The sequence below is a fragment of the Barbus barbus genome, assembly GCF_936440315.1.
Source record: "Barbus barbus genome assembly, chromosome: 46".
Classification (NCBI taxonomy): Eukaryota; Metazoa; Chordata; class Actinopteri; order Cypriniformes; family Cyprinidae; genus Barbus; species Barbus barbus.
The window spans coordinates 24,645,315-24,670,001 of NC_136724.1; the positions used below are offsets into that span (position 1 = coordinate 24,645,315).

A 24,687-nucleotide genomic window follows, 5' to 3' on the forward strand; every position below is an offset into this window, starting at 1 on the left:
CTAGTATGTGATGTACCATCTAGATCTATTTTAAACAGTCACATATACAAGATTTTTGACGATTGAAAGAAGTTCTCTGTGACATGCTCTCGTAGATCTTAATTTAACATGTTATTGTCTGTTCCTCGTCTCAGTTTTGTGGTGAAGCTTTCCGTTCGGACGTTCGCTCACAGCGGCGTTCTCTTCTACATGGCCAACGCAAACCAGCAGGATTACGCCGTTCTGCAGGTGCAGGGGGGGCGTCTGCAGCTGTCATGTGACCTGGGGAAAGGCCCCGCCCACACCTCGCTGGCCACGCCCATCAACGACGGCCTCTGGCACACCGTGAGTCCTGATCACATGATAGCTTTAACCCTCTCAACCCTGATACATGATATAATATCAACCAATTATTGAACATTTAGACAAAAATAAAAGCTTTTTATATTTGCTCCATCAGGCTTTTATGGCTCACATATTCAGATATAGTGAGAATATGGAGGAAAATCAGCTCAGTTTTATTCAGAGAGACAAACTGAGCGAGTATATGAATTTGCTGCAGATGATGATATTTCTATGATGAAATTCTGCTGCTTGTGATGTAAATCAATGAGATCTTTCTACCATCTTTCTAAAATGATCTAAATATCAGCGGTCACTCTATATCTCTAGTAATATGTCTCAGTAAGATGAGATGTAAATGATCCAAACATATAATGCAATGCTGATTGAGAGATGAATAAATAATCTTTTAATTGATGTATGGTTTGTTATGATAGGACAATATTTGTCTGAGATACAACTATTAGAAAATCTGGAATCTGAGCGAGCAAAAAAATCTAAATATTGAGAAAATCTCCTTTAAAGTTGTTCAAATGAAGTTCTTAGCAATGCATATTACTAATCAAACATGAAGTTTTGATATATTTACGGTAGGAAATGTACTAAATATCTTCATGGAACATGATCTTAATATCCTAATGATTTTTGTCATAAAAGAGAAATGTATAATTTTGATCCATACAATGTATTGTTGTCTATTGCTACAGATATACCTGTGTTACTCATGACTGCTTTTGTGCTGCAGGGACACATTTATGACAATGAATGAGATTTGTTTACAGTATGTGTGCTGTGTGTTTGTGCAGGTGAAGGCTGAGTTCAGTAAGAAGACGGTGATGGTCAGTGTGGACGGGACAGAATCTGACCGCACACCCACTAAAGGACACACGCTGGACGTGGAGGGGAAGTTGCACCTCGGCGGACTTCCTGCCACATACACCGCCAAGAGAATCGGAAACGTAAATGACCTCCTCAAAACACGTTGTACTCAATGTATTCAATAATACAATACTACAACAAAACAACCCCTTTGCTTGCTTGAGCAAAAATAGAAAAACGTATAATACAAAATATATATAAGCATCAGCCTGTTTGACCGATCCTAACCAGTGTTGTTCTTCAGGTGACACACAGTCTGGCGGCGTGTGTTCAGGACGTGACTTTTAGCGGTGTCCAGATGAACCTCAGCGCTGCGCTGTCGTCTCACGCCGCCGGTCTCTGCTTCAGACGCGCTCAGGACGGCAGCTTCTTCAGCGGCAGCGGATACGCCGCTTTCAGTGAGTCTGACACGTAATGATGAATGATGAGTGCTCAGAACACAGGCTGACGTCTCGCTCTCTCCGCAGTGAAAGAGGGCTATAACGTGGGCTCGGATGTCACGGTCAGTCTGGACTTCCGCTCCACGGCGCTGGACGGGGTTTTGTTGGGAATCAGCAGCACTAAGGTGGACGCCATCGGCCTGGAGCTCATCAACGGACAGGTTAATGTCACCAACATAGTATTTATTAGTTTTATTTGATTCAGTTTGTTTTATGCATTTGTGTTTTTGTGCCATTTGTCTATATCGTTTTTTAATTATTTTTATTTACCAGGTTTAGTTTATTTAGTTTCAGTTATTTTATGCAGTTTAATGCGATGTCTACATAATATTTAAATTTTATTTTTGTTTTACTTTTAGTTTTGTTGTTTTATGTATTTTGGTTATTTTATGTAATTTGTCTATATAGTATTTATTCTTTTTATTAACTAGTTTAAGTTCTTTGGTGCAATTTGACTAGTATTTAATTTTTATTTATTAGTTTAATTTATTTTATAGAATTTTGTCTATATACTGTTTATTAATTATTATTTTTTAAGTTTGATATTTTATGCAGTTTGTTTTTATGCAATTTTTCTATTTATTTTCTATTTTAGTTTTATTTTATTCAGTTTTAGTTATTTTATGCAGTTTGTCTATATAGTATTTAAAAAAAAAAATATTTACTAGGTTTAGTTATTTTATGCAATCTATATAGTATATATTAGGTTTATTGTATTTGGTTTTAGTTATTTTATGCATTTTATTTTTCATGTAATTTGTCTAAATAATATTTAAATTTTATTTATTATAATAAATAATTTGTTATAATAAATAAAACTAATTCATTAGTTCTTTGATGCAATTTGTCTATATATTTACTTTTTTATTTTTTAATTTGAGTTATTTTAGTATGTCATCTTAAACTTAAAAAATGAGAAAAATAGCTGAAATAAAATTTCCCTTTCTTCTATATCTTTTCTTTAAAACATTTTTTTTTTTTATGGTTTTAGTTCAGTTAACAATAATAACTCTGGCCCATTCACACATCTACTTCCCCTCTTTGCTTGTTTTTATCATTGGCTGTTATTTCCCGGAGCTCTTCATGTGGTTTCCAGTGTTTCTCTGGCGTTTGCTGATGGTTAATGGCGTGTTCGTCCCATCACAGGTGGTGTTTAACGTGAATAACGGCGCAGGTCGGATCACGGCGAGCAGCAGGAGCGCTGTGTCCATGTGTGACGGCCGCTGGCGGACCCTGGTGGCCAAGAAGCAGAAGCACAGCTTGAGTCTGACCGTAGACGGCGTGACGGTGACCGCAGAGAACCCGTACTCATCCTCCACCTCAGCCGAGACCAAAAACCCCATCTATGTGGGCGGATACCCAGGTATGGAGTTTCTGAGTCTGAGCACTGTCAGTTTATGGTGTTATAGTGGATCTGATCAGTGTTTCTCTGTTCTCTCGCAGCGGATGTGAAGCAGAACTGTCTGAGCTCCAGAGAACCGTTCCGCGGCTGCATGAGGAACCTGCGGGTCTTTAAGGGACACGTCACTGATGTGCTGGACTTCAGCGCCGCCTTCGCTCATCCACACGTCGTCCCTCACTCCTGCCCGGATAATGCTGCATAAACGCCTCCGGTTCATGCAAACACAGCTCAATCCATTTGTACTGAGAGGGTCTTTAATAATGCTTGTGAATTTTTACTTTCAACATATTTAGATTTCAGGGTTTCTGCAGGTTTTAAAAAGGTCTTAATTCACCCTTCCACAAATTAAGGCCTTAAAGTTCATTCAGAGCAGAAAGTCTTAACTGTTGCATGCACTGAAAAAGAAAAAAAATCAGTATTCCTGTCTTATTTTCCAGTACAAATATCTAAACATCTTTAAATCAACAGATGCGAAATGAAGACATGAAATCTGAGAAATTTAAATTAAGTGAGTTTATGCTTAAATCAACAAACAAATGTCAATACTGTGTGGAAAATGTTTTACTTTTGAATGATATTAATTTTGTGGAGCCTAATAGCAGGTTTTTGTTCTTGTTTTAATCATAAGATCTTTTTTTTAGATCAACGGCAAAGTAAATTTTAGTAAAACTTTTTACAACTGTTTTTTGTAATGTGACATTATTTTAATGAGATTTAAACATTCAAATTCCTGTAAAAATAAATATGTATTATTATTGTAATAAATCAGGGCATTTACTTATGTTCAATATATTAATGAACAATATTTATGCTCAATTATGATTCTCATTAGTCTCATTTGTCATTTTTAGAGCAAAAATAAACTCAATATATTAAATCAGTAAAGTTTTAGAAAAGACTTATCTTGTCATTTTGCTTCTCAAGTAAACCGGTCTTGATTTAAGAATCCTTCAGACATTTGCTCTTGAAAAATGCCAAAAATAGTGAATTAGAACGGAGTGTAAAAGTCATTTTGAAAGCAGAGCTTTTTTTTGTTTGTTTTTGTTGTAAAAATGAATTAAAAAGCAATGTAGATCTGTTGGAAGTTTTTAATTTCAGTGTTGCTAATAAAACTCACTGTGCTCCCAGACATAGAGATCATACTGACTTCAATTTATTTGTAATTAATTTGTTCTTAAATGTGCCTCCATACAGCCTGCAGAAACCCTGCTTGTTAATAAAACACTGGTTGTTTCTTAGTTGAGCATTTTGCTTGTTTTACTGGTGATGAAATTTCCGACCCGTCGACATTCCTTCACTATCAGAAAGATTGCAGAACATTCCAGAGCGCTGATCCCGAGACACACACACACACACACACACACACACACACACACACAGCAGGTGGTTTCATGTGTTTTAATCGGGTTAGTTTCATAATGACCTGTCGTTTCACCCACTATTACAACATGACTAGTCATAGTTTAGCAATACATTCTCATGATATGAAGTCTATGATATGGCTACATGTTCTTCATAATACTCAGAGACTTCATGTTATGAAGAGGTTTGGCCGACTCGTTTTGGTTTTGATGAAACAAGGCTACAAAGTAATGTTCTGATGGCTTCAAATAACTAAAATGCTTCAATGTAACGCTCAATATGATAAAACACCAACACATTAATCATGAGGAAAATAAATGATCTTCAACACAAACATGTTATATAAAAAAACAAATAAAAAAAATCACAATTAACAGGTGAACATTCTAGTACATCATACATAAAAATAGCTTTTAGAGTAAAAAAAGAACTAATTCAGAGCATCAAAGAGAACGAGGAGGAGGAGGATGATGTGTTATTGGCAGACATTGAGAACATGATATAAGCTAAAACATCATCCAGTGAAAGTTCAAAGGTCATTTGGCTTCATTTCTGTAGTTTGTGAACTTCAATGTTTCTGGATTCTCATTCGAGTCCTTCATTAATCCGGTTAGTGTTTGATATTTATCTGGTTTAATTAGAGGTAATATTGATGAATCTCACAAGAACACATCCAGCTCATATTTCACACCGAAACCCAGCGGCAAAAATTAATTTAGCTTTGCTTTTAGTAAATAAAGCCTTTTTTTAGGACATGTGTATATATAGTGACATTATTTTAATGAGGATTAGACCCATTCAAACACATTCCTGTAATATAGAAATATGTGTACGCATGTATATACTATACAGTATATATATAATTAATATTCATATAATACATCAGGGCCTTTAACGTTTTATGTTCAATATTCTCAATGATGATTCTCATTAGATTCTTAATTCTGTAATAGTCATTTTTACAATAAAAAGAAACTTAATACATTTAACAACAAAAAACAAATCCTCAGTAATTCATCCCAATAATGAGATTTTGGGGCAAAATGTTTTTTTTTCATGAAAATAATGTCACAAATGTCAAAAACGACTGTATAATCTTCATTTGTGATTTCTGGGTGAAATACGTGCCGCTCGAGTTCTTCACAGGTCTGTAGTGTTTAACTTCACATGGCTTCATCACAAACATGCAGCATATATAAACAATACAAAATCATTATCATACAGCGGGATAAATTAGTGTATAAATATTATGTACATGCTCTTTGTTTACACTGGCTAGTGGTATAAAGCGATGAAACATGCGTCCTGATGAGGGTCACCAAACAAACTCAATGACCAGCATTGAGCCGCAGCGGCGGATGTTTGACCCCTGACCCCTCGAGCAGCTGATGGTGTCCGGACTGCTTCAGGTCGCCCGTGGCTTCAACACCCATTCACAGTGAGGGTTAACACGGTAAACATCTAGTAAATGTGCGTCTGGATCCAGGCAGCGCTCGCCTACACAAAACAAACTAAATACTTCAGATATCTAGTAAATGTGCGTCTGGATCCAGGCAGCGCTCGCCTACACAAAACAAACTAAATACTTCAGATACGGTCTGTTTAAAATACAATTAATATTCATCTGAAATCACATTTGTTTCATAATTGAAATTTAAATGTCAAAATTATGAGAAGTCAAATGTGAAACTATGACTTTAAAAGTGTAAATTATATACATATACAATTTTATGACAAATCGTAGATTTTTTTTTATAATTTTGACTTTTAAAGTGATCATTTTGACATCAATTTCTATTTTTTGTCAATTATGACTTAATGTGTCAGTTTCTACTTGACAATTATTTTGACTTCGTATGTCAATTTCAACATTTTTGTCATAACTTCAACTTTTAAAGTCATAATTATGCGTTAGTATGTGCATCTCATTAAAAGTGAATGTTGAACTGACCGATGTTTCCTCCGAGCTCGAACAGATACTGTCTCTGTCTCCGTGACCCGCGCCTGTAATCGGCATTTATCGGTTAATATCGGTTCAGTCACGTGATCGAGGTGTTAGTTCGTTAACTCACCCGTTCTCGATGTCGAAGCGCGCCATTATGTCTCTGGCCTTCATCTCGTGGTTCAGCTGAATCGCCATGGAAACCTTGGCTTGGAGCGGCGCGTGAACTCTGATGACGTCTTCACGAAGATCGGTGACCTGAAGAAAACAGACAGAGAGGTTTTATTTTATACCGTTAATTAGTTCCAGTAATCACCGTTTGTATCACTCCGCTGACGGTGTGCGTTTGTTACAACTCAATCAACAGAGAAACTAGGAACTAAAGAATTTGAATTCCACCTCGAGCAACGCATCGCCATGGAAACGCGGATTCGAATTACGTGCCACTTTTTAACCGTTGACAGACTGAAACACCGATATTTCCTCCGCGAACATCGTGAAGTGATTTTCACAGATAATTTCTGTCTTGAGACTCAGGTGACCGCTCTCTCTCTCTCTCAATAGCACTCTTAATACTGGAATAACTGACCTCAAGAAGCCTTCTAAAGACACTATCAATTTGTTGTTTTTCACTCACTGCGCTGCTTTTCCATTGCTTTTCTGTCTGTTTTTAGTAAACGGCACACTACAAAAGAATCAATCTATGCGTTTTTTCCCCTCAAAGCCTCAAAAAGAACCTGATGCAGTTTAAACAAAGGAATCATCGGATGCTAAATTCACTTTTACATGGTGTTTGAACTAAAATATGTTTTTGCAGTGTGTGTACACATCCACCCTATAATGATAAAAATACACCTTTTAAATCCAGATAAATCCAAACTCCTTTCTCTTATCAGGTAGATCCCATTACAAATTCAAGCCTTAAAAATGACTAAAAGATATGATGTGTAATATTGTTACTCATTTGAGCTCAAATATTTACTTGAATTTAAGTTAATATTTCAATACACTTTGATGGGTTAATGGTCACATGAAATGTAAGCAATCCATTTAATGTTTTATTTTAATTTGACATTTTTATGATGTATGAAGTACCCTGAAGTTATCTGAACGGCTTCAATCCCATGAGCACTCACTTCACTGCGCTCGCGCTCCTTCTCCATGTTCCATCTCTTCAGTAGTCTGCGCTTGCTCTTCTCTGAAGTCGGTGTTTTTTTGCCCACGGCGGCTTCGTTCATTTTCCTGACATGGGAGATCAGAAAACATGGGACCTGCGGATATGAAGAGCAGACATCAGCCACAACGAATATGGCAAGCCGTTTTGACTTTTATTCATTCTCAGGATATGAATTCTTGATATCAACAATTGATTTTGAATGGAAGCCTATGGTGACTTAACTAGTGAAAATACAATTTAATTGTTGATCTTAAGAATTCATATCCTGAGAATGAATAAAAGTCAAAACGGCTTGCCATACAACGACGCAGAAAACAATCTGAACATCACCTGTTTACCAATCTCAGCCAATAAGCGAAGACACCTCATTAATATTCATGAGCGCATGTTGCTCACCGTCCACAGCAGGTCCTGATGGGTAATGAGGAGACGCACGAGCTGGGCGGCAGCGACCGCGCCCTGCATCTCCTCTTGTTTGACGTTCTTCCCACGAAACGTGAAGAGGTTCGGTGCGATGATCATGGAGACGTTCCACAGACTCATGCGGTTCATCTCCTCGTACACCACCACCTTTCTGAGGAACTCCAGAAGAGCCTGAGAACAAATATCGTACAGTGAACAAACAGCAAACATCACCTGACGACGACCCAAGGGCTGGCCCAGGTAAAACAAAATACACTTCCATAATGTGCTCTATTTTCACACACTAATGTTGTACTTAATATACTAAAAATGATTCTTCAGATAAACTAAGTGCATTCAGCTGTGCTATTTTGGGACACCAAGAATATGAACTAAAATGTGCACACTAGTGCACACCCATCTTTCATACACTAACACACTCAAGTGCTGACTAAATACAGAGATAGTATATTAAAAGCTCATTTTAGTTTATATTCATGGTGTCCCAAAATAGCACAGCTGAATGCACTTAGTTTATCTGAAGAATCATTTTTAGTATATTAAGTACAACATTAGTGCTCAACAATAGAGCACTTGAAGTGTACTTTCTTTTAACCTGGGGGTTTACATTACTAGAGAAAATTCTGACTCCAAACAGGAACTTCCATGCGACTTCACTGGAAACGGTCACATTTACTGGCGTTCGTTTGACTCGCAAGTTTATTTGTTCCCTGGGAGTCGAACCCGTGACCTTGGCGTTGCTGCCGTTTGAGCTCCAGGGTAAACGCGTCTCTAGTGCATCTGCACTGCATTTTCAGCTGATTTCAGCACAGATTAAACTGAATCAGCGCTGAATCTCCACATGAGAATATGGGCACTAAACGCATGACGTCAAAGCGGCCTGATCCTCTCTGAGACTGTGTGTGTCATCAGATTAATGCGGCCTGTGCGACCGGTTCATCAGCTTCACCTGAGAACACGCTCATTTGAATACTTTACCCACACACACGCACGTTTACTCAACTATCTAAATAGGGACATTCCATTCATTAGCTAACACTAACACACAGAAAACCACCTGCATTTTAGAGGACATTCCTAGAGGTTTTGCCAGATTTACACTGCTGTTCAAAGGTTTGGGATCAGTAAGATTTTTAATGTTTCTTCTGCTCAAGGCTGCATTTATTTATCAAAAATGCAGTAAAAACAGTTCATTTAATTAAAAATAAGCGTTTACTATGTGAATATATTGTAAAACTATTTATTCCAGTGATCAAAGCTGAATTTATCATTATTATTGCATATTATTATTACACTACCGTTGAAAAGTTTGGGGTCAGGACATTTTTTTTCTTTTAAGTGACAGTAAAGACTTATATTGTTACAAAAGGTTTCTATTTTGAATAAATTCTGTTCTTTTTAACTGAAAAAAAATGTATCAGTTTCCAAAAAAATATTAAGCAGCAAAATCTGTTTCTAACATTGATAATAAATCAGTATATTATTATGATTTCTGAAGATCATGTGACACTGAAGACTGGAGTAATGCTGAAAATACAGCTGCAGATCACAGAAATATATTACAGTTTAAAATATAAAACAGAAATAGAACACTTATTTCTCAAATATTGTAATAATATTTTACAGTATTACTGTTTTTTTCTGTATTTTTGATCAAATAACTGCAGCTTTGATGAGCAGAAGAGACTTATTTAAAAAGTATTCAAAATCTTACTAATCTCAAATGTGTTAAGGCAGTGTAGCTCATCTCTGAGGACAAAGTTAGCCTTAAAGCAGCAGTTCTCAAGCAGGGGTCTGGGACCCACTAGGGGCCCTCAGCACACTTCTAAGGGGCCAAAAGATGGGTTAAAATTACTTAAAATAAGACAAAACAAGGCTTAAATAGATTAGAGCAGCTAAAAAGATGAACTGAAATCATACATGTTATTTATTATTAATTCATCTTCATTTAAGAACCAGAATGTAGATAAACTATGCAAAATATAAATTATACACACATTTGTCAAGTTCTATAATATTTTATTGAGTCAAAATTTCTATTTGTGAGCAAAAATTAATTTTAAAAACCCTCTAATCACAAACTTAAGAAGTTGTAAATTACAAAAAGTTAATTAATTCAAAATAAAAAGTAAAAATGGTGAACCAGTGTTTTAGTATCATTGAGATACTGTCATAGTTTATTAATGTTAAATTAGTTTTATTTTTGCATTTTCTGTTTTAATTCTAATTCAACCCATTTAAAATGTTATTCATTTTGTTGTTGTTTTTTTTTTCATTTATATTAGTTTTTTTAATATGTCAATATAATTTTTATTAATTTTTAGTTATTTTAGTACATCAAGTAACTAAGTGAACATTAAAATTGTTGCTGTGGCAACTAGTGCAAAATAAGTGCCATTTTATTATATTTTATTTCAGTAAAAGAAACATTACAGAACAGTAACAGAATTGTTTTATGGTTTGAGTTTTAGTTAACTATAATAACCCTTTCTGTGAACAATATTCAGTTGCTGGAATTATGGAATTTAATTGTTCTAATTATTTATAATAATTTTATGTATTTATTTTAATATAATCGCCACTCCTAGCTTCTTTAAATACAAATCTGGAAATATCTTTTAGGGTATTCAAATATCGTCTTTGACAATGAGGGGCCTTGAAGTCAAAAAGCTTGAGAACTGCTGTCTTAAAGTATAGTTTTGTGCATCACATCATCTTCAGGAAGCGTTTGAGAGCGTGATGAGATGAACAGACCTTCAGTGTGTCTCTGTTGGCTTCAGGAAGCAGCATGATGAGAAGATGAAGCGCCTGGATCTGATGTTTGGGTGATGAGATACCTGACAGATGCACAGACAGAGAGATGAGAGACGAGACACTGAACGGCCGGTGAAGAGATGTGGATATGATGTTCAGACTCACTCTGAGCGGCTGTGAACGCCGGCAGGTGCTGTTGGGTCAGCAGAGGATAAGGCAGCTCGCGGATGAACATCTTCAACAAACCCGCCGCGTCGTTCTGACGCACCTGATCCCAGTCGAACCCATCCTCGTAGAACTTCAGCTCCAGCTCCTGACGCAGATGCTGAGGAGGACAAACCAACCTCATGAGCACCAAAACAACAGGGCTGGGCGATTTTATCGATTAATTCAAACTGTTTTGTTCTAATTTTTAGAAATGGAGGAATCACGATTTTGAATAGAAATATTACCAAGCGTTAGAATTAGACACTTTGACAACATGCCGGTGATAACAGTAAAGAGAAAAGAAGGATCCAGCCACACGTGATTAACCGCTCTGGGAATATATGTATATATGAATATATGCTTTATGTTGAGAAAGATGCGATGCGGGCAGAGGAAGAGGAAAACATGCAAGAAGATGGAAGTGAACTTGTTTTAACTTGAGCGCTGTGTTTTTAGAAAGCGTTTCATGACGCTGCATGAGTCAAACACGTCCATGTTTACACAGAACAAACAATGGAAGCAGCGCAATATAACACCTGTAAAGAACTGCTGCTGTGTGTCTGATATCTGGTGTTTGCATCACGTGACCGGCTGAAAGCTGCTGTTCATTGTTTTTACAGAACATCTATAGTTTATAATAGTCTACTGCTGTTATATCTTCAGTCATTCTGAATTTCAATTACCTTGAATTTTGAGTTTTTTTTAAAGCATTTTCCTTGTATTATTTCTGAACATATAATATGTACAAGACAAGTTTGTAGAGATGTAGTTGTAGTTCATCTTTTCTGCAGAGATGATTTCTTTAATATTTACATCATGTTGACAGCTTCATGTGCTGCACTCGGAATAGAATCCTCTTTAACTCGAGGGTTAATAAAGAACAAGTTACTAGAATCATGTTGTAGTTACATTTTCAAGTTGACTAGTTAAACTTTCTGAAAAATATTTAATTTTAATTTTTTGCTATATCGCCCAGCCCTACAAAACAACAAACAAAAGATCTTCTCCTCAATAACAATAAAGCACTTTTTCAGATATTATACAACAGCTTTCCTGGATCAGACATCAACATTCAGACTCGTATCAGGAGCAAATGTAGCATAATCGGACGCTCTCGACATCACGTTAACTCTCTTACTCTCTTGCACAATACGAGTATGACTTGACTTTCTAACTTCATTTCTCTCATCCTGAGCTGTTCTTCACTCATGGATGAATAACACTGAGGACTTAAAGCTGGAATCAGTGGGAGAAATCCAGGTCAGATGCTTTACTGATGTGTCGCTGAGCCGCATGAGGCAAAACACACCAACAGCACAAATCCTGGAGCAGGCCGTGCTCATCACACTGCAGGGAATGAAGCTGTAGTTCTGGAGTGATGATGGATCATTTACCTTCACTCTGGAAGCTGATCCCGGAACCCTGAGAATCCCCTCCGTCTGTAACCCCGTCTGCTCCAGTTTAGACAACAACTGAAAGCAGGAACACAACCAACATCATTAACACATGAGATACACAAACAGACACACTGGGTATTAGCATCGCTTTCTGGACATTCACTATGCTTTGAACATGTACCATGGTAATTCCACAGTATTGTTTAGCTTGTAGCGGCATGTAAACCCCAGCAGAACACCGTCTGTTTGCTGTTGTTTTCTGACAGAGATGATTGAGATTCCAGAGTCTTTATCAGTCTTTGATAAGAGCGTCAGACTCATCAGCTGTCACACACGCAGCTGCATGTGGGGGATTTCTACCAGCCGGGGGTCTCTGTATCTTCCCGTCAGCTCTCGAGTTACCCAACACAAATACTGAAGCTGTTGCAATGCTGGAAGAATCTCAGGCTGAGTGGATTCACTGCTGAAGCGTCTATTTTAATCCTCCATCTCTGTATTTCTAAGTGTTTCCTCAGTAAATCTCTCTCCAGTGAAACAATAAACGGCCTCCATCATTCCACTTAAAAACAGGCATCGAGGTCAACGCAGGCACGTAAAACAAACCAGAGCACTTCTGGCCACCGCCTTTGTTTTTTTGGAAATCCTCTGTAACGGAGACGAGCGTGGGCCGTGGGGTCAGGATAATGTGAGATAGCGTGCCGTGGCTCCGTCCAAGGATGCGGGAGGGACGAGTATCTGAGCCCTGAGAAGTGCTGACTGGGAACTTTCCAGAAAAGCCAGCGCTTGCAATCTCGATCACAACATTCCAGCCTCGTTTCTAACAACCAAAGAAGGAAAGATGAGCGTACCTTCTTAAAAACCAGAGGAACTCTGGAACCGGGGTATTTCTTCTGGTCGTTTTCCAGCAACGTAGTGAGAGGAACGCCGAATATGCCGCTGTCTGTGGGAACAAAACGACAGCATTTACAGACAATTTTACATTGTTTCTGACTCCATATGACTGACATTTACAATGGGTAACATGTTTTTTGCACATTTAGGATAGCAACACCATGCTTTCTGGACTTTTACTGTGGTACTGTTTCTGCGTCTGGATATGACCGACCTCGTGCTTTACTGCGCACCACACGGTTCCTCTTCATCTCGATGCCCAGGAAGTCGTAGAAGGTGGTCAGCTCGATCAGGGAGATGTAGCCGATCTTCCTGATGTCCTCAGACGATAGATCGCTCACTCGCGTCACGCCCTGTCTGGGCTTCACTATCTGAAAACTCTGAAGAACAGACCACAAACCGCATTAGACAGCAGCATCTGATCTGAGCTCACTATCCAGGGAACATGCTTTCAGTAAACGCTGCTTGTTTGTTTCAAGCAACAGAACAAACACTGCCAGTAAAAGGTGCATTATGTAGACCCCATGAGATTGCTGGACAATTTTCTTTCCTGTGTTGACAAGAAGGACAGGGTTTTGTTTGTTCTATTTGGACCAGATCTAAACTACTGTTCACAAGATTGTTTTTAATACTTCTATTCAGCAAGATTAGACATTTGCATAGGCATTCAAGACATTTGATCATTTCTTGAGCAGTAAATAAGCATATTAGAATGATTTCTGAGGGATCATGTGACAATGGAACATGTGAAGTCTTTACATTTAATGGGAAGTAACTTATGGAATCAGTTTGAAAAATAGCCATTTAAAAACTCAAATGAGAGACATTATGCCAGATGAAACGCACCGGTAAATCCCTGTCGTCTTTACGGATCCTGCGGCAGTCTTGGCATTCGCGGCCTTTCCGATGAGCTCGAGCCCCTTCTGAATACGCCACGTCAAACGATAAAACGGTGGTCTCTGAGACGCTGCTGGAGCCGTTAGTGGCCGCTGGAGTGAAGGCTGCACTATGACCTTAATCGCCAACGATAATGATATTTACATGAGCTCTTAGATACAGTCAAACCAAAGAGTATTCAGACACCAGATATCATTTTTGATATTGTGGGTGCAGGACACTATAGTTAATTTATGTAAGTGAGGATAGAAAAATAAAGTAAACTGTGACACATTATACCCAAAAATCCTTCATACAGTGAACTACAGGATCAAAAATGATTCAGACACTTTGAGCTGATCATGTTTTGCTGAAGTGTTTTTCTTTAATTGCTAATGTGATGTTTTTCCACCACAGACTGAACTAAATGAAGCACTGCTTGGTGATTGGTTGAGCTAAACTGGTATTATCTAATTGTGTCTTAAATTTAACATCTGACCGCTATTCAACCAAATTCATTTCATACCTTTCTATCAAAGTTATCTGACTTTATCAAGATCCATTTGTTCTGACACACTCTGAGCTCTTCTCATGTTTTATTACCATTTTCTAAACTATAGTGAATAAACTGATATAATGTGAGAAATGTTGAAGCTGTCTGAATACATTTAGCTTTGACTGTAAACCAAAAACATAAACACAACCACTTTCTATAATAACTCCTATTTAAACACTAATCTTGTTCTTCTCTTTTATGCGTTTCTTCTTTTTGTACTAATCTAGCTTATATTTGCCATGTACTGTAAACATTGCGTCTCTTATGATGATGCTTCTGCTAAATGAATGCATGTTAATGTAAATATATGATCTAAAAAGGGTCCAACCTTTAGGTGGATTCCACTGCGGCAGTTTGGGAGCGATCTGTCCGTTTGGAGAAATAGGAGGCGTCAGTTCAGACTGTAAGAGAGCAAAATCACATCATCATCATCACACGGATTCATGAGATAAACACGTTCCATTCAACACTAAAATCAACCTGCAGCACTGCAAATCACTCTAATTAACCATTTCATTCTGTTCAGCACTTGCAGTGCAAGACTCATTTTTTTTAAATAATTGTTTATATAATTATATAAAATGTAGAATAATATAATGTACAATTACAATAACAATTAGTGCTGTCAAACGATTAATCGCATACCAAAATAAAAGTTTTTGTTTGCATGATATGTTTGTGTGCTGTGTATATTTACTATGTATATATAAATAGACAGTATTTTTTTTTATATTTACATGTGTATACATTTATATATTTATATTATATTTTATATTATACATAAATATATTTAATATATAAACATATATTTTTCTTAAATATATACATGCATGTGTTTGTATTTATATATATATATATATATACATACATAATAAATATACACAGTACACACGCATATATAAACAAAAACTTTTATTTTGGATGCAATTAATCGTTTGACATCACTAGTAACAATATAATACAGTCTTCTTTAAATATCTTTGTGTACTTTATAACGGTTTTATTCTTTGATGGCATTTTTTTAAATGCTTAAATTGCCTTATTTAAATGGCAAAATGAGATTGAAATTTAAACTGCATGATTATTGTTATCTCGAATAATTGTGGTTAGATCGATAAGCTCATCACGTCCCACATGTCAGATATAAATCATTTCAGCATGTGTGTATTAATGTCTGTATAGACGATGTCCTGCTGAACACTGGACATTTGTTGAACTATTTCAGTCCAATGAATCTGTGCTTCATATCCAATCAGAGTATCAGATATTTCAGCTGTTGGAGCAGCTGAGCGTGAGTCACGACTGATTCAGTCTCGGTCTGTCTGACCAGTTACTGACCACACTCCTCTAACCATGTCCAGACTCCACAGCATTTAAAACAGCACCATATACTCTCTGCTCAGTCTAACAGATAGTCCCAGCTCACATCATTGGTTAGATTTATGCATGTGATTTACATTGCATTCAAGATACATGTTATCAGTTCATGCATTCCCTGGGAATCGAACCCATGACCTTGTTGTTGCTAGCTTCATTGATTTAGTATCTGAGCTACAAAATGACACACTACTTGAACAGCAGCTTTAAAGTCTGTATGAAATTAAAATCTATTTTCTAAGAGCATGCAAATGTTTTTAACCTCAAATTTGTTAAATCAAAGTGTCATAACTGGATCTTCCGGTGTTTTTGATTAAACATTACAAGCTCAAAACATGAATGAAACATGCACAAAGTAATTGCATGCAATTAGAAAACAGAATTTTTATTTCACGCCACTGATGTTTCAATAGTTTGTGGTGTGTCATTTTCTCTGGTGATGTATGTCAATCATTTAGTGCTCTTAAACTCCGCCCCTGCAAGCTCACCACCATCTGCATACACTTTTGAGAGCCACGCCCACATCTCAACATCCAATCAACAACTGATGCACAGAACCAAGCCCTGTCCTACATTTTTTTTTATGATAAATCATTAAATTCAGATGTATATAACATTGTATATACATATATATTCACATACACATATATATATATATATATATATATATATATATATACACACAATCTGTCCTGCTCATGTCCGCAGCCCTGTCAAAGCGCAGAGCCTGTTATGAAACAATTATCTGGAGAAATTATAATTAAACATGACTTAGTTACAACAATTCAATACAAAAGAACTTTGTGTTGTTTCTGTTTTAATGTACTTTTAAAGTTTGGATCACATTAGAAGCGTAATTTGTACGTTAGAGAATTATTTTTGCCAAAGATCCAGCTCCGTCACTCACAGCCGCTTGCACGTGTTTTTTTGCGAATGTGCCGCATGCAGCCCAAAATTAAACTGCTTAATCAACCATCGATCGCTTTAATCAATTAATCATTGACATTCCTAATACATATAAATCACATCATCTTGATGTTTACGAGGGAAGAATTCAAACTCAGATATGTGTCAACTCAGCAGGAATGAAATCAGGTTTTTGCGGTCTCATCTGCTGTCACGAGGCTAATATTAACCGCGTCTGGTGTTTCCTCATGTGTCGGTCTCGGTCAGTGGGACGTTATTTTCAGACGCTGAACAAACGGCCGCAGCAGCTGCATGACAGCCAGTCGACTCGCCAGTCAGTGTTGCTAAGTCCGCTGTTTCCTCACAGAACTGGGCTGCTTTAGAGAGGTCATCAGATGCTGAATTCACTTTTACATGTTGTTTGAACATAAATGTGTGTTGGCAGTCTGCCATTGTTTGGATGCCAGAGCAGGTTTAGACAAGAATGTCTCCTGAGCGATTGAGCTGTTTTGTTGTTGGATGTAATAATGAACATAGCAGTCGTAATTTACTCCCGACATCTGAGCCGCTGAAGACGGATTATGTTTGTTTTTGAAGGGAATGCTCCCTCAATCTGCCTAAATGCATCTATGTTCACACGAATCATTTGTGATCCAGCTTCACCTACAGAAGTGAGTATAAGGTTCTTTTATGAATCTTTGCAAATCGCCTTTCCTAATAATGTGCTAGTTAGCAAGTTTCGCAGCTAAAGTTTACAGTCTCTCAGAGAACGGCTCGTCACCCCACAGAAGAGAGGGGCGGGGTCAACAGAGCTCATTAGCATTTAAAGAGACATGCAACAAAACGGGTTGCTGTGAACAGAGCTGTTTGACAGGGTAAAAAGGGTGTTTTTTACACTACCATTGAGAAATTTTAACCAAAGTATGTTATAGACTTTTCATTAAGACCCTAAATAATCATATCAACTTGTGGAAAATGAGCATCTGATGACCCCTTTAACACTGTGCTGCAAGTTGTTTTTCATGTCTGCGGGTTAAAGCAACCCCAGTAACGTGATATTTAGCCCATAAAATGTGAATTTTACCAGGGGAACCCTACCGAAAAAACTTATTTTACCCCTCGGAATGGTTTTTACTGGGGGAATCCTCTCGAAGCGGGCTAGTTTTGAGTAGCAATTGTGCAGGTTTTGTTGTGAAAACCTGGCAACCCTGTCTCCTGATCATCTGGGGCCAGTTGTTCAAAAGTAATCTGGTCGGATTTTGGCCAACGGATCAAATCTTAAATTCTAAAATTTAAAAAAAAAGGATTCTAAATTCAGATTAGATCACAAAATCTAATCTTGGTTTTGATCTGGATTAAATCCTCAGTTTGTGTTGTTCAAAACGTTTTAGTAAAATCTGGATACTTTTGATCCAAAATAAACTGGATTATTCTGATCCCAGCAGAAGGGTGGATTTCAGGAACAAAAATTTAATAAAACTGGTCCAAAAAATGCAACATTCATAACATGTAATATATAACATCTCATTTTTAATTTTTTTCCATCATCATGTCCCTTTAGGGGCTCCGTAGAGCACTAGTAATCCAGATTTGGAAATCTAAAAAAGTGTGTATCTGGATCAGGATGATCCAATCCTATTTTGCTTTGAAAAACCAGCACAAAAGTAAGGTGGGTTACCTGATCCTGGACAGCAAAACATGGGATTTCCAAATCCAGATCATTCTGATCCAGATTAAACTTTTTGAACAACTGGCCCCTGATTTGAAACAGGCATCAACCACTGGTTTTGCGCTCACCGAGGCGTCGGGCATGGAGAAGACGTCTCGCACGTGTCTCATGGGCTGTCTGTTCCTCTTGCGAAGCGTTTGTGTGTAGTTATCCAGACGTTTCTTCACCATGGCGGCCTGTGAGCGCGTGAGCGTGGAGAGAAGAGCCTCCGCCGGGCCGTCGCTCTGTGTTCCCATTACCAGCGTGGAGAGCCCCGCCTCCTGCAGCCACGCCTCCTCAAGCTCCGCCTCTGAAACAATCAAACACACACCGACTGATAGTACTCACGTGACGTCACACACTTATAGAAGCACCCACCTGGAGGGCAAAACAAAGCTTGCTCCACTGACCGCCAGTTATTTTTATGCGATTTGCATTAAGTACTAATGTAGTAAAACGCTGATATTACAGTTTTTTTCAGCTGCTTCCACACAAAATCTTTCCTTGTCACTCAGTTTCTGAAAGCTGTCACTCAAACAGCAGAAACACACCAAATCTGCAAAACCAGACATTGATTCTCAGCCTTTGACTCAGTTTTCAATTTCAGAAAACACAACATACAATTCTCCATGTAACACAAATCTAACTGGAATTAATATTACAGCAAAGGTGTTAGAAATGTTTGCTTTTGAGATGATTTTGAATGTAGTGCTTCATTTTGCAAGAGATGTGAGGCGTTTTGCATTTTGTGTGCAATTCTTGGGTTTGTGTGTAAAGTTTGGAAAAATATGTGTAAGCAGTTGAAACAAACTGTGAAAGGCGAAATTAGGTAAACACCTTGATGCATATTTTGTACATGCAAGCGGATGAACCCAGAATATAAACACAACGCGCAAAGTTTCACATTAAATGAAAGTTTCACATTGAACATTTAGTGCATTGCGTTCATATTCCGCGCTCATCTGCTTGCCTAAAGTAAGTACAAATAAATACGACCTCATGTTGTGTCAATCACGTTAACACACTGCCTCTGAAACTTTCGTCCACCATAAAAAAAACCGGATCAGGTTCGATTTTCTGCGTTTTTGCATCCATAGCAAGTATTTTGATAGGAAAGGATGATGCATAAAAAAATTTCGGACTCTGTGTGCATGGACCTTTAGGCCCGTTCTCACCAGAGACATGCACTATAATACTGACTATAGCGTTTTAACTGTAAGAACACGGGTTTGAGTGATGATCCATACGCACCGTCCGCGCTGGCCCGCTCCATCTCCTCCGGTCCTCCCTGACGCTCCTCCTCGATGGTCTTCACCTCGCTCCAGTAGTCCTCCATGGAGTCCCGGGACACGCAGCGCTCCGGAGCGGACGGAGACAAACTCATGCTGCCTCTCCGCTGATACTGAGCTTTCCTGCACAAACACAGAGAAACTGAACCCATGAGTGCATCTGAGATCATCTGCACACAAACAATACTGGAGAACACACCATTCATCATCTCATTCACTCAACAGAGAAACATCAGACTCAAGCTTACAGATTTACAATGAAGCCAACGGAAAAACACAACTACAAGAAGAAGAGGAAAAGGAGGGAAAAGAAAGAAGAGGAAAAAGAGGAAAATAAAAAATGAAAATAAAAAAGGTAAAAACAAGAAAAGAGGAGGAAAAAGAAAGAAGAGGAAAAAGAAGAAAAGAAAGAAAAAAGGTTGAAAAGAAGCAACAAGAGAAAAGAAGGCGAAAAGAAAAAGGAAAAGAAAGAAAAGAAAGATAAAAATGAAAAGAGGAAAACCAAGAAGGAAAAATGGAAAAAGAAGAAAAGCAAGTGATGGAAAAGAAAAATAAGGAAAGAACAAAAGAAAAAAAAGGAAAAGGGACAAACATGAAAAGGAAAAAAAGGGAAAGGACAGAATTGTTTTTTAAATATATAAAGGAAAAAAGAAAAATTAAAAAAAGAGGAGGAAAAGAAGAAAAGACAAGGAAAAAGGTTGAAAAGAAGCAACAAGAGAAAAGAAGACGAAAAGAAAAAGGAAAAGAAAGAAAAGAAAGATAAAAATGAAAAGAGGAAAACCAAGAAGGAAAAATGGAAAAAGAAGAAAAGCAAGTGATGGAAAAGAAAAATAAGGAAAGAACAAAAGAAAAAAAGGGAAAAGGGACAAACATGAAAAGGAAAAAAAGGGAAAGGACAGAATTTTTTTTTAAATATATAAAGGAAAAAAGAAAAATTAAAAAAAGAAGAAAAGACAAGGAAAAAGAAGGGAATAAAGAAGAAAAGAAGAAAAGTTTCTCGTTACTGTGGTCACTCTACACGCGTCCCGTTTCAGACACACGACTAATTCAACACAAAGCGTCTGATAATATACAGATACTGAGAGTAAACAGGGTTATTCAGCGCTCACATGATCTCAACCATCAGCCTCATCTCAATAAACTGCCTTTATTACACTAATGTGAGTCATAATTCAAATTCAGCTTCATTTCTTCATCTGTGAAGTCTTACAACATATTAAACTCTATTAAAGACATTATTATAACACACCTGCGTGTTCAGGATTAGAGAAACAGCTGGAAGAGAATAGAGCTGAACAAGTTCACTACCTGCAGTACAGAAGAATCAGCAGCCATCATCTCAACATCTTCCAGAAAGAAACCATTCAATCTTAACTAGAAGAACATCTACAATCTGAAACAGACAGGATGCTCAAATGAGCTTCATCTCTCTGGCTTTCTATCAAATATTGATAAGCTACAGGAGCTGATGATGAAGATGAAGATGATGGGCCAGGAAGTGGACCTGCGTCATTTAGAGGAAGTTATCGATCAGAGCCGTGCATGATGGAACCAGAATTGTGTTACACGAAGAACTTAATTGCCTCCAAACGTCCCTGCCTCAGTTTACACACATCAAGCCTTCGATGGAAACACAATTTCAGCAGGAAACCAGAGTCACGTAAGAGAAAACAACTTCTTCATGCATTCCTTCAGCCAGAGGAACGCCGGGATCACAGCAGAACACTCACACAGTCTCTGCGTTTGTGTTTCAGCGTAGTTTCTCTTTCATTAGACTCCATATGAACACAAATCTCCAGGACACTTTCATGCAAAAACATTTATTATCTGATCATTGCTGATATTAATAAAACCAGTCCTGACAAAAGAATATTCCAGGTGAAATGCAACTCTTTATTTATTAAATGCTTGGAAAAACACAAACAATTTACTTAATAATAATAATAAAATTATTTTATTTTAATAGCACCTTTCCAAAACCTAAGGTCATATATATTTAATATATAAACGTAACATTTTTCTTAAAAATATACTGTATGTGTGTGTATTTATATATACACACATAATAAATAGACACAGTACACACACATTATGTCATCAAAAACTTATTTTGGATGCGATTAATCGTTTGACAGCACTAATATATATATATAAAAAATAATATAAATATATATAGTAAAAAAAATAAGCACTTTTTTACTTTTCAAATATCTTTAACTCTTCAGCAAATAATTTTTTTTTATTTTTTATACACTTAAAAGACTCAATGAACAGAAGAAATTAAGCCTTAAAGACTTTAAAACGTAAATCAGAATTCCTCCTTTTGCTTTTGTGTTATTGAAAAGACGAAATACAACTGAAGTTCACTTAATTTGCTTTCATTTGCACAGAAAATAACCAAATCTCAGGTCTAAACACTATAAACACAAGCTGAGTTTAACCTGGGATATTCCTTCAAACAGGAAACCACACGGCCTGATGGGAAACCTGCTCGTTCTGTCACTCTGAACCAGACAAAACACATGAAGTGACAACAATATCTGGAGGACACTCGATTCTGATACGAACCAGAGACATTTCCAGTTCAGCCACACTGAAACAGCACCATATTCAGCCATTCATACACATGAGAACACAATACAAATGATTCAGAAACCTCTAGACACCAAATACTGAGGCATGTTCCAAACATCACTTATTCTGATCTAAAGCATCTTCAGACTCACTGTGTGTGTTCAGATGAACACTGGACACGAAACTATGAACCTCCAAAAGACACGAGATGTCCGAATGAAACCAGAGCCAAACACAAACTAATCCAGCTGACGGCGTCAATCAGGTCCTGTACAAACTCCATAAATCCATAAGTCACAAAGGCAAACATAAAAGCACAGAGGATCTCCAGAGAACTGAATCTGAGAGCTTGAGGAGCGTGTGGCTGTTCTCCTTTAGGTCCTGTTCTGAATGGATACAACATGCATACCTCTCAGTGCTTAGAAAGACATCAGGAGGAGAACGAGACGAGTGTGTGTGTGTGTGTGTGTCTCCACCCACCGGCCGCTCGTCCTGACCTCTCTCTCTCTCCTCCTCATGTCATTAATGTCCATTGTGTTCTCGGCTTACAGCTCTAAAGCTCATCTCTGCCCATTCAGACTTTGAGACACAGAAATGTGTGTAATTTAGGAAAAGTGCTTCCAGATGTTGCTAATGACCACAACAGCATTCCCAACACCACTGCTTTAGTTTAAACAAACATCTCACTCTAAATAAATGACCCCAATCGCTTTAATCGTCTAAAAAACACAGATTTTGATTGTAACAGGCACAAAACCATCTGTTAATAAGTGACTTTTTTGCCTTTCCATTGGCAGAATTTTCACCTTTTTGTTTTGTTTTTAAAGTCGACATGAAATCACAACAGACTATTTATATTCAAGGTTATTATAGTTGACTAAAACTGAAAAATAACATTTTCATTGTATGAAATTAAATCAAATGTAACTGTAATAAAATACAATGTAAAAAATATATTTTGATTTACTAAAATAACTGAAGCTAAAAAATAAAAATAGCTAAAAGTTCAATGAAAACACAGAACGGAAAAAAAAATAAAAATCAAGTCCTGCTCCATATTCAGTCATGGAATATCCGGATTCACTCAAAAATGCATTATTGATGTAAAATGGGTTGTATATGTGTTTGTTTTTTTCTATTCTATAAAGTTCTGCCATTAGTCATAAGTCTTTGTACTGTTAACAAATATAGAAATACTATTTAAAAACAATCACAAGACAAGAAACAATAACGTGCATGAAAAATTAAATATCAGGGGAAAAAAGCCTGTTTTATAATATATATATTATATTAAATAAAATCAAGTCCTGCCCTACATGTTCCACCATCAAACAACTGATCTCACTCAGAAATACATTACTGAAGTCATGGATTGTGAATGTGGTCACATATAGACTAGTTTCACTGTTAAATCAACTAAAAATAATCATGTTTAGAAAAGAAAACAAATGCGCTGATGAAGAACAGGATATTTTGGCAGTGCAGTATTAAAGTCCCAAATTAAACAAACTGGTTCCCACTGGAAGCAGATCACCATCTGATCAGGTACTGTCATAAGCACACAGTCTTTAGTTCTGGACGTCCCGCGGCCCCCCGTGATGAATGTAGGTCAGCCTTGAGAGAAACTAAACTCAAAACATGTGCTGCTGGTCACGGTCCTGTGCGGTCGCTGAAACCTGAGAAGCTGCTTGAAAGATGCAGAAATCATGAGCTCATTCCTCCAGGAACGTAAACAGCTGGAGCAAAGCAATTTAACTTTTTGTATTTCAGAAAGGTACATTTGACAGAACTTGCATGAAATACGACTTTCCTAACTCTTGAAGGTGCTATAGAGTGCATGCATTTAATCAAATCAAAGCATCTCCAGCTCTGATGTTGATGAAAACAGGCATCCATTTCATCAGAATGACCGTGCCAAGCGTCTCCTGGTGAAATATTGGCTCACAGGTTTATTTTCACTCTCCGGGCGGCATAAACGAGCATGAATCCATCAGGAACGTGAGCAGCTTTCCTCCCAAAGTCTTAAAAAGAAACATCTGGAGCCTAAAAATACCTTTCCAGCATTTTAGAGTCGGATTCCAATGGAACCAAACTAACTCTTAAAAATAAGGTGCTTCACGATGCCATAGAAGAGCTTGTTTTTGTCTAAATGGTTCAATAAAGAACCTTTAACATCTGAAGAACCTTTCTGCTTCACTACAGGCTT

The 24,687-nt window shown here is 37.3% G+C and overlaps 2 protein-coding genes across 4 annotated transcripts in view; one reads left to right on the forward strand and one right to left on the reverse strand.

The window, feature by feature from the left end:
- The window catches only part of LOC306864627 (laminin subunit alpha-1-like), a 74,870-nt gene extending 70,122 nt beyond the window's left edge, over positions 1-4,748 (forward strand). Inside the window, exons 58-63 of the mRNA XM_079408748.1 lie at positions 135-324; positions 1,128-1,280; positions 1,445-1,598; positions 1,668-1,801; positions 2,787-3,003; positions 3,084-4,748. Of these exons, the coding sequence (XP_079264874.1) occupies positions 135-324; positions 1,128-1,280; positions 1,445-1,598; positions 1,668-1,801; positions 2,787-3,003; positions 3,084-3,244 (1,009 nt within the window). The 3' untranslated portion in view covers positions 3,245-4,748. The remainder of the gene's footprint in view (positions 1-134; positions 325-1,127; positions 1,281-1,444; positions 1,599-1,667; positions 1,802-2,786; positions 3,004-3,083) is intronic.
- Positions 4,749-5,463: 715 nt separating this feature from the next.
- The window catches only part of arhgap28 (Rho GTPase activating protein 28), a 28,506-nt gene continuing 9,282 nt past the window's right edge, over positions 5,464-24,687 (reverse strand). Inside the window, exons 1-15 of one of the 3 annotated variants that reach the window (XM_079408747.1) lie at positions 22,891-22,935; positions 19,870-20,030; positions 18,708-18,928; positions 14,956-15,028; positions 14,042-14,208; positions 13,410-13,575; positions 13,153-13,244; positions 12,302-12,379; positions 10,866-11,025; positions 10,701-10,783; positions 7,920-8,117; positions 7,483-7,617; positions 6,477-6,604; positions 6,356-6,408; positions 5,464-5,901 (exon numbers count right to left, since the gene is read on the reverse strand). In XM_079408747.1, coding sequence (XP_079264873.1) covers positions 5,810-5,901; positions 6,356-6,408; positions 6,477-6,604; positions 7,483-7,617; positions 7,920-8,117; positions 10,701-10,783; positions 10,866-11,025; positions 12,302-12,379; positions 13,153-13,244; positions 13,410-13,575; positions 14,042-14,208; positions 14,956-15,028; positions 18,708-18,928; positions 19,870-20,002 — 1,779 coding nt within the window. In that variant the 5' untranslated portion in view covers positions 20,003-20,030; positions 22,891-22,935 and the 3' untranslated portion in view covers positions 5,464-5,809. Of the gene's footprint in view, positions 5,902-6,355; positions 6,409-6,476; positions 6,605-7,482; positions 7,618-7,919; positions 8,118-10,700; positions 10,784-10,865; positions 11,026-12,301; positions 12,380-13,152; positions 13,245-13,409; positions 13,576-14,041; positions 14,209-14,955; positions 15,029-18,707; positions 18,929-19,869; positions 20,031-22,633; positions 22,936-24,687 lie in introns of those variants that run through there. The other 2 variants (XM_079408746.1, XM_079408745.1) reach the window with 2 other exon arrangements.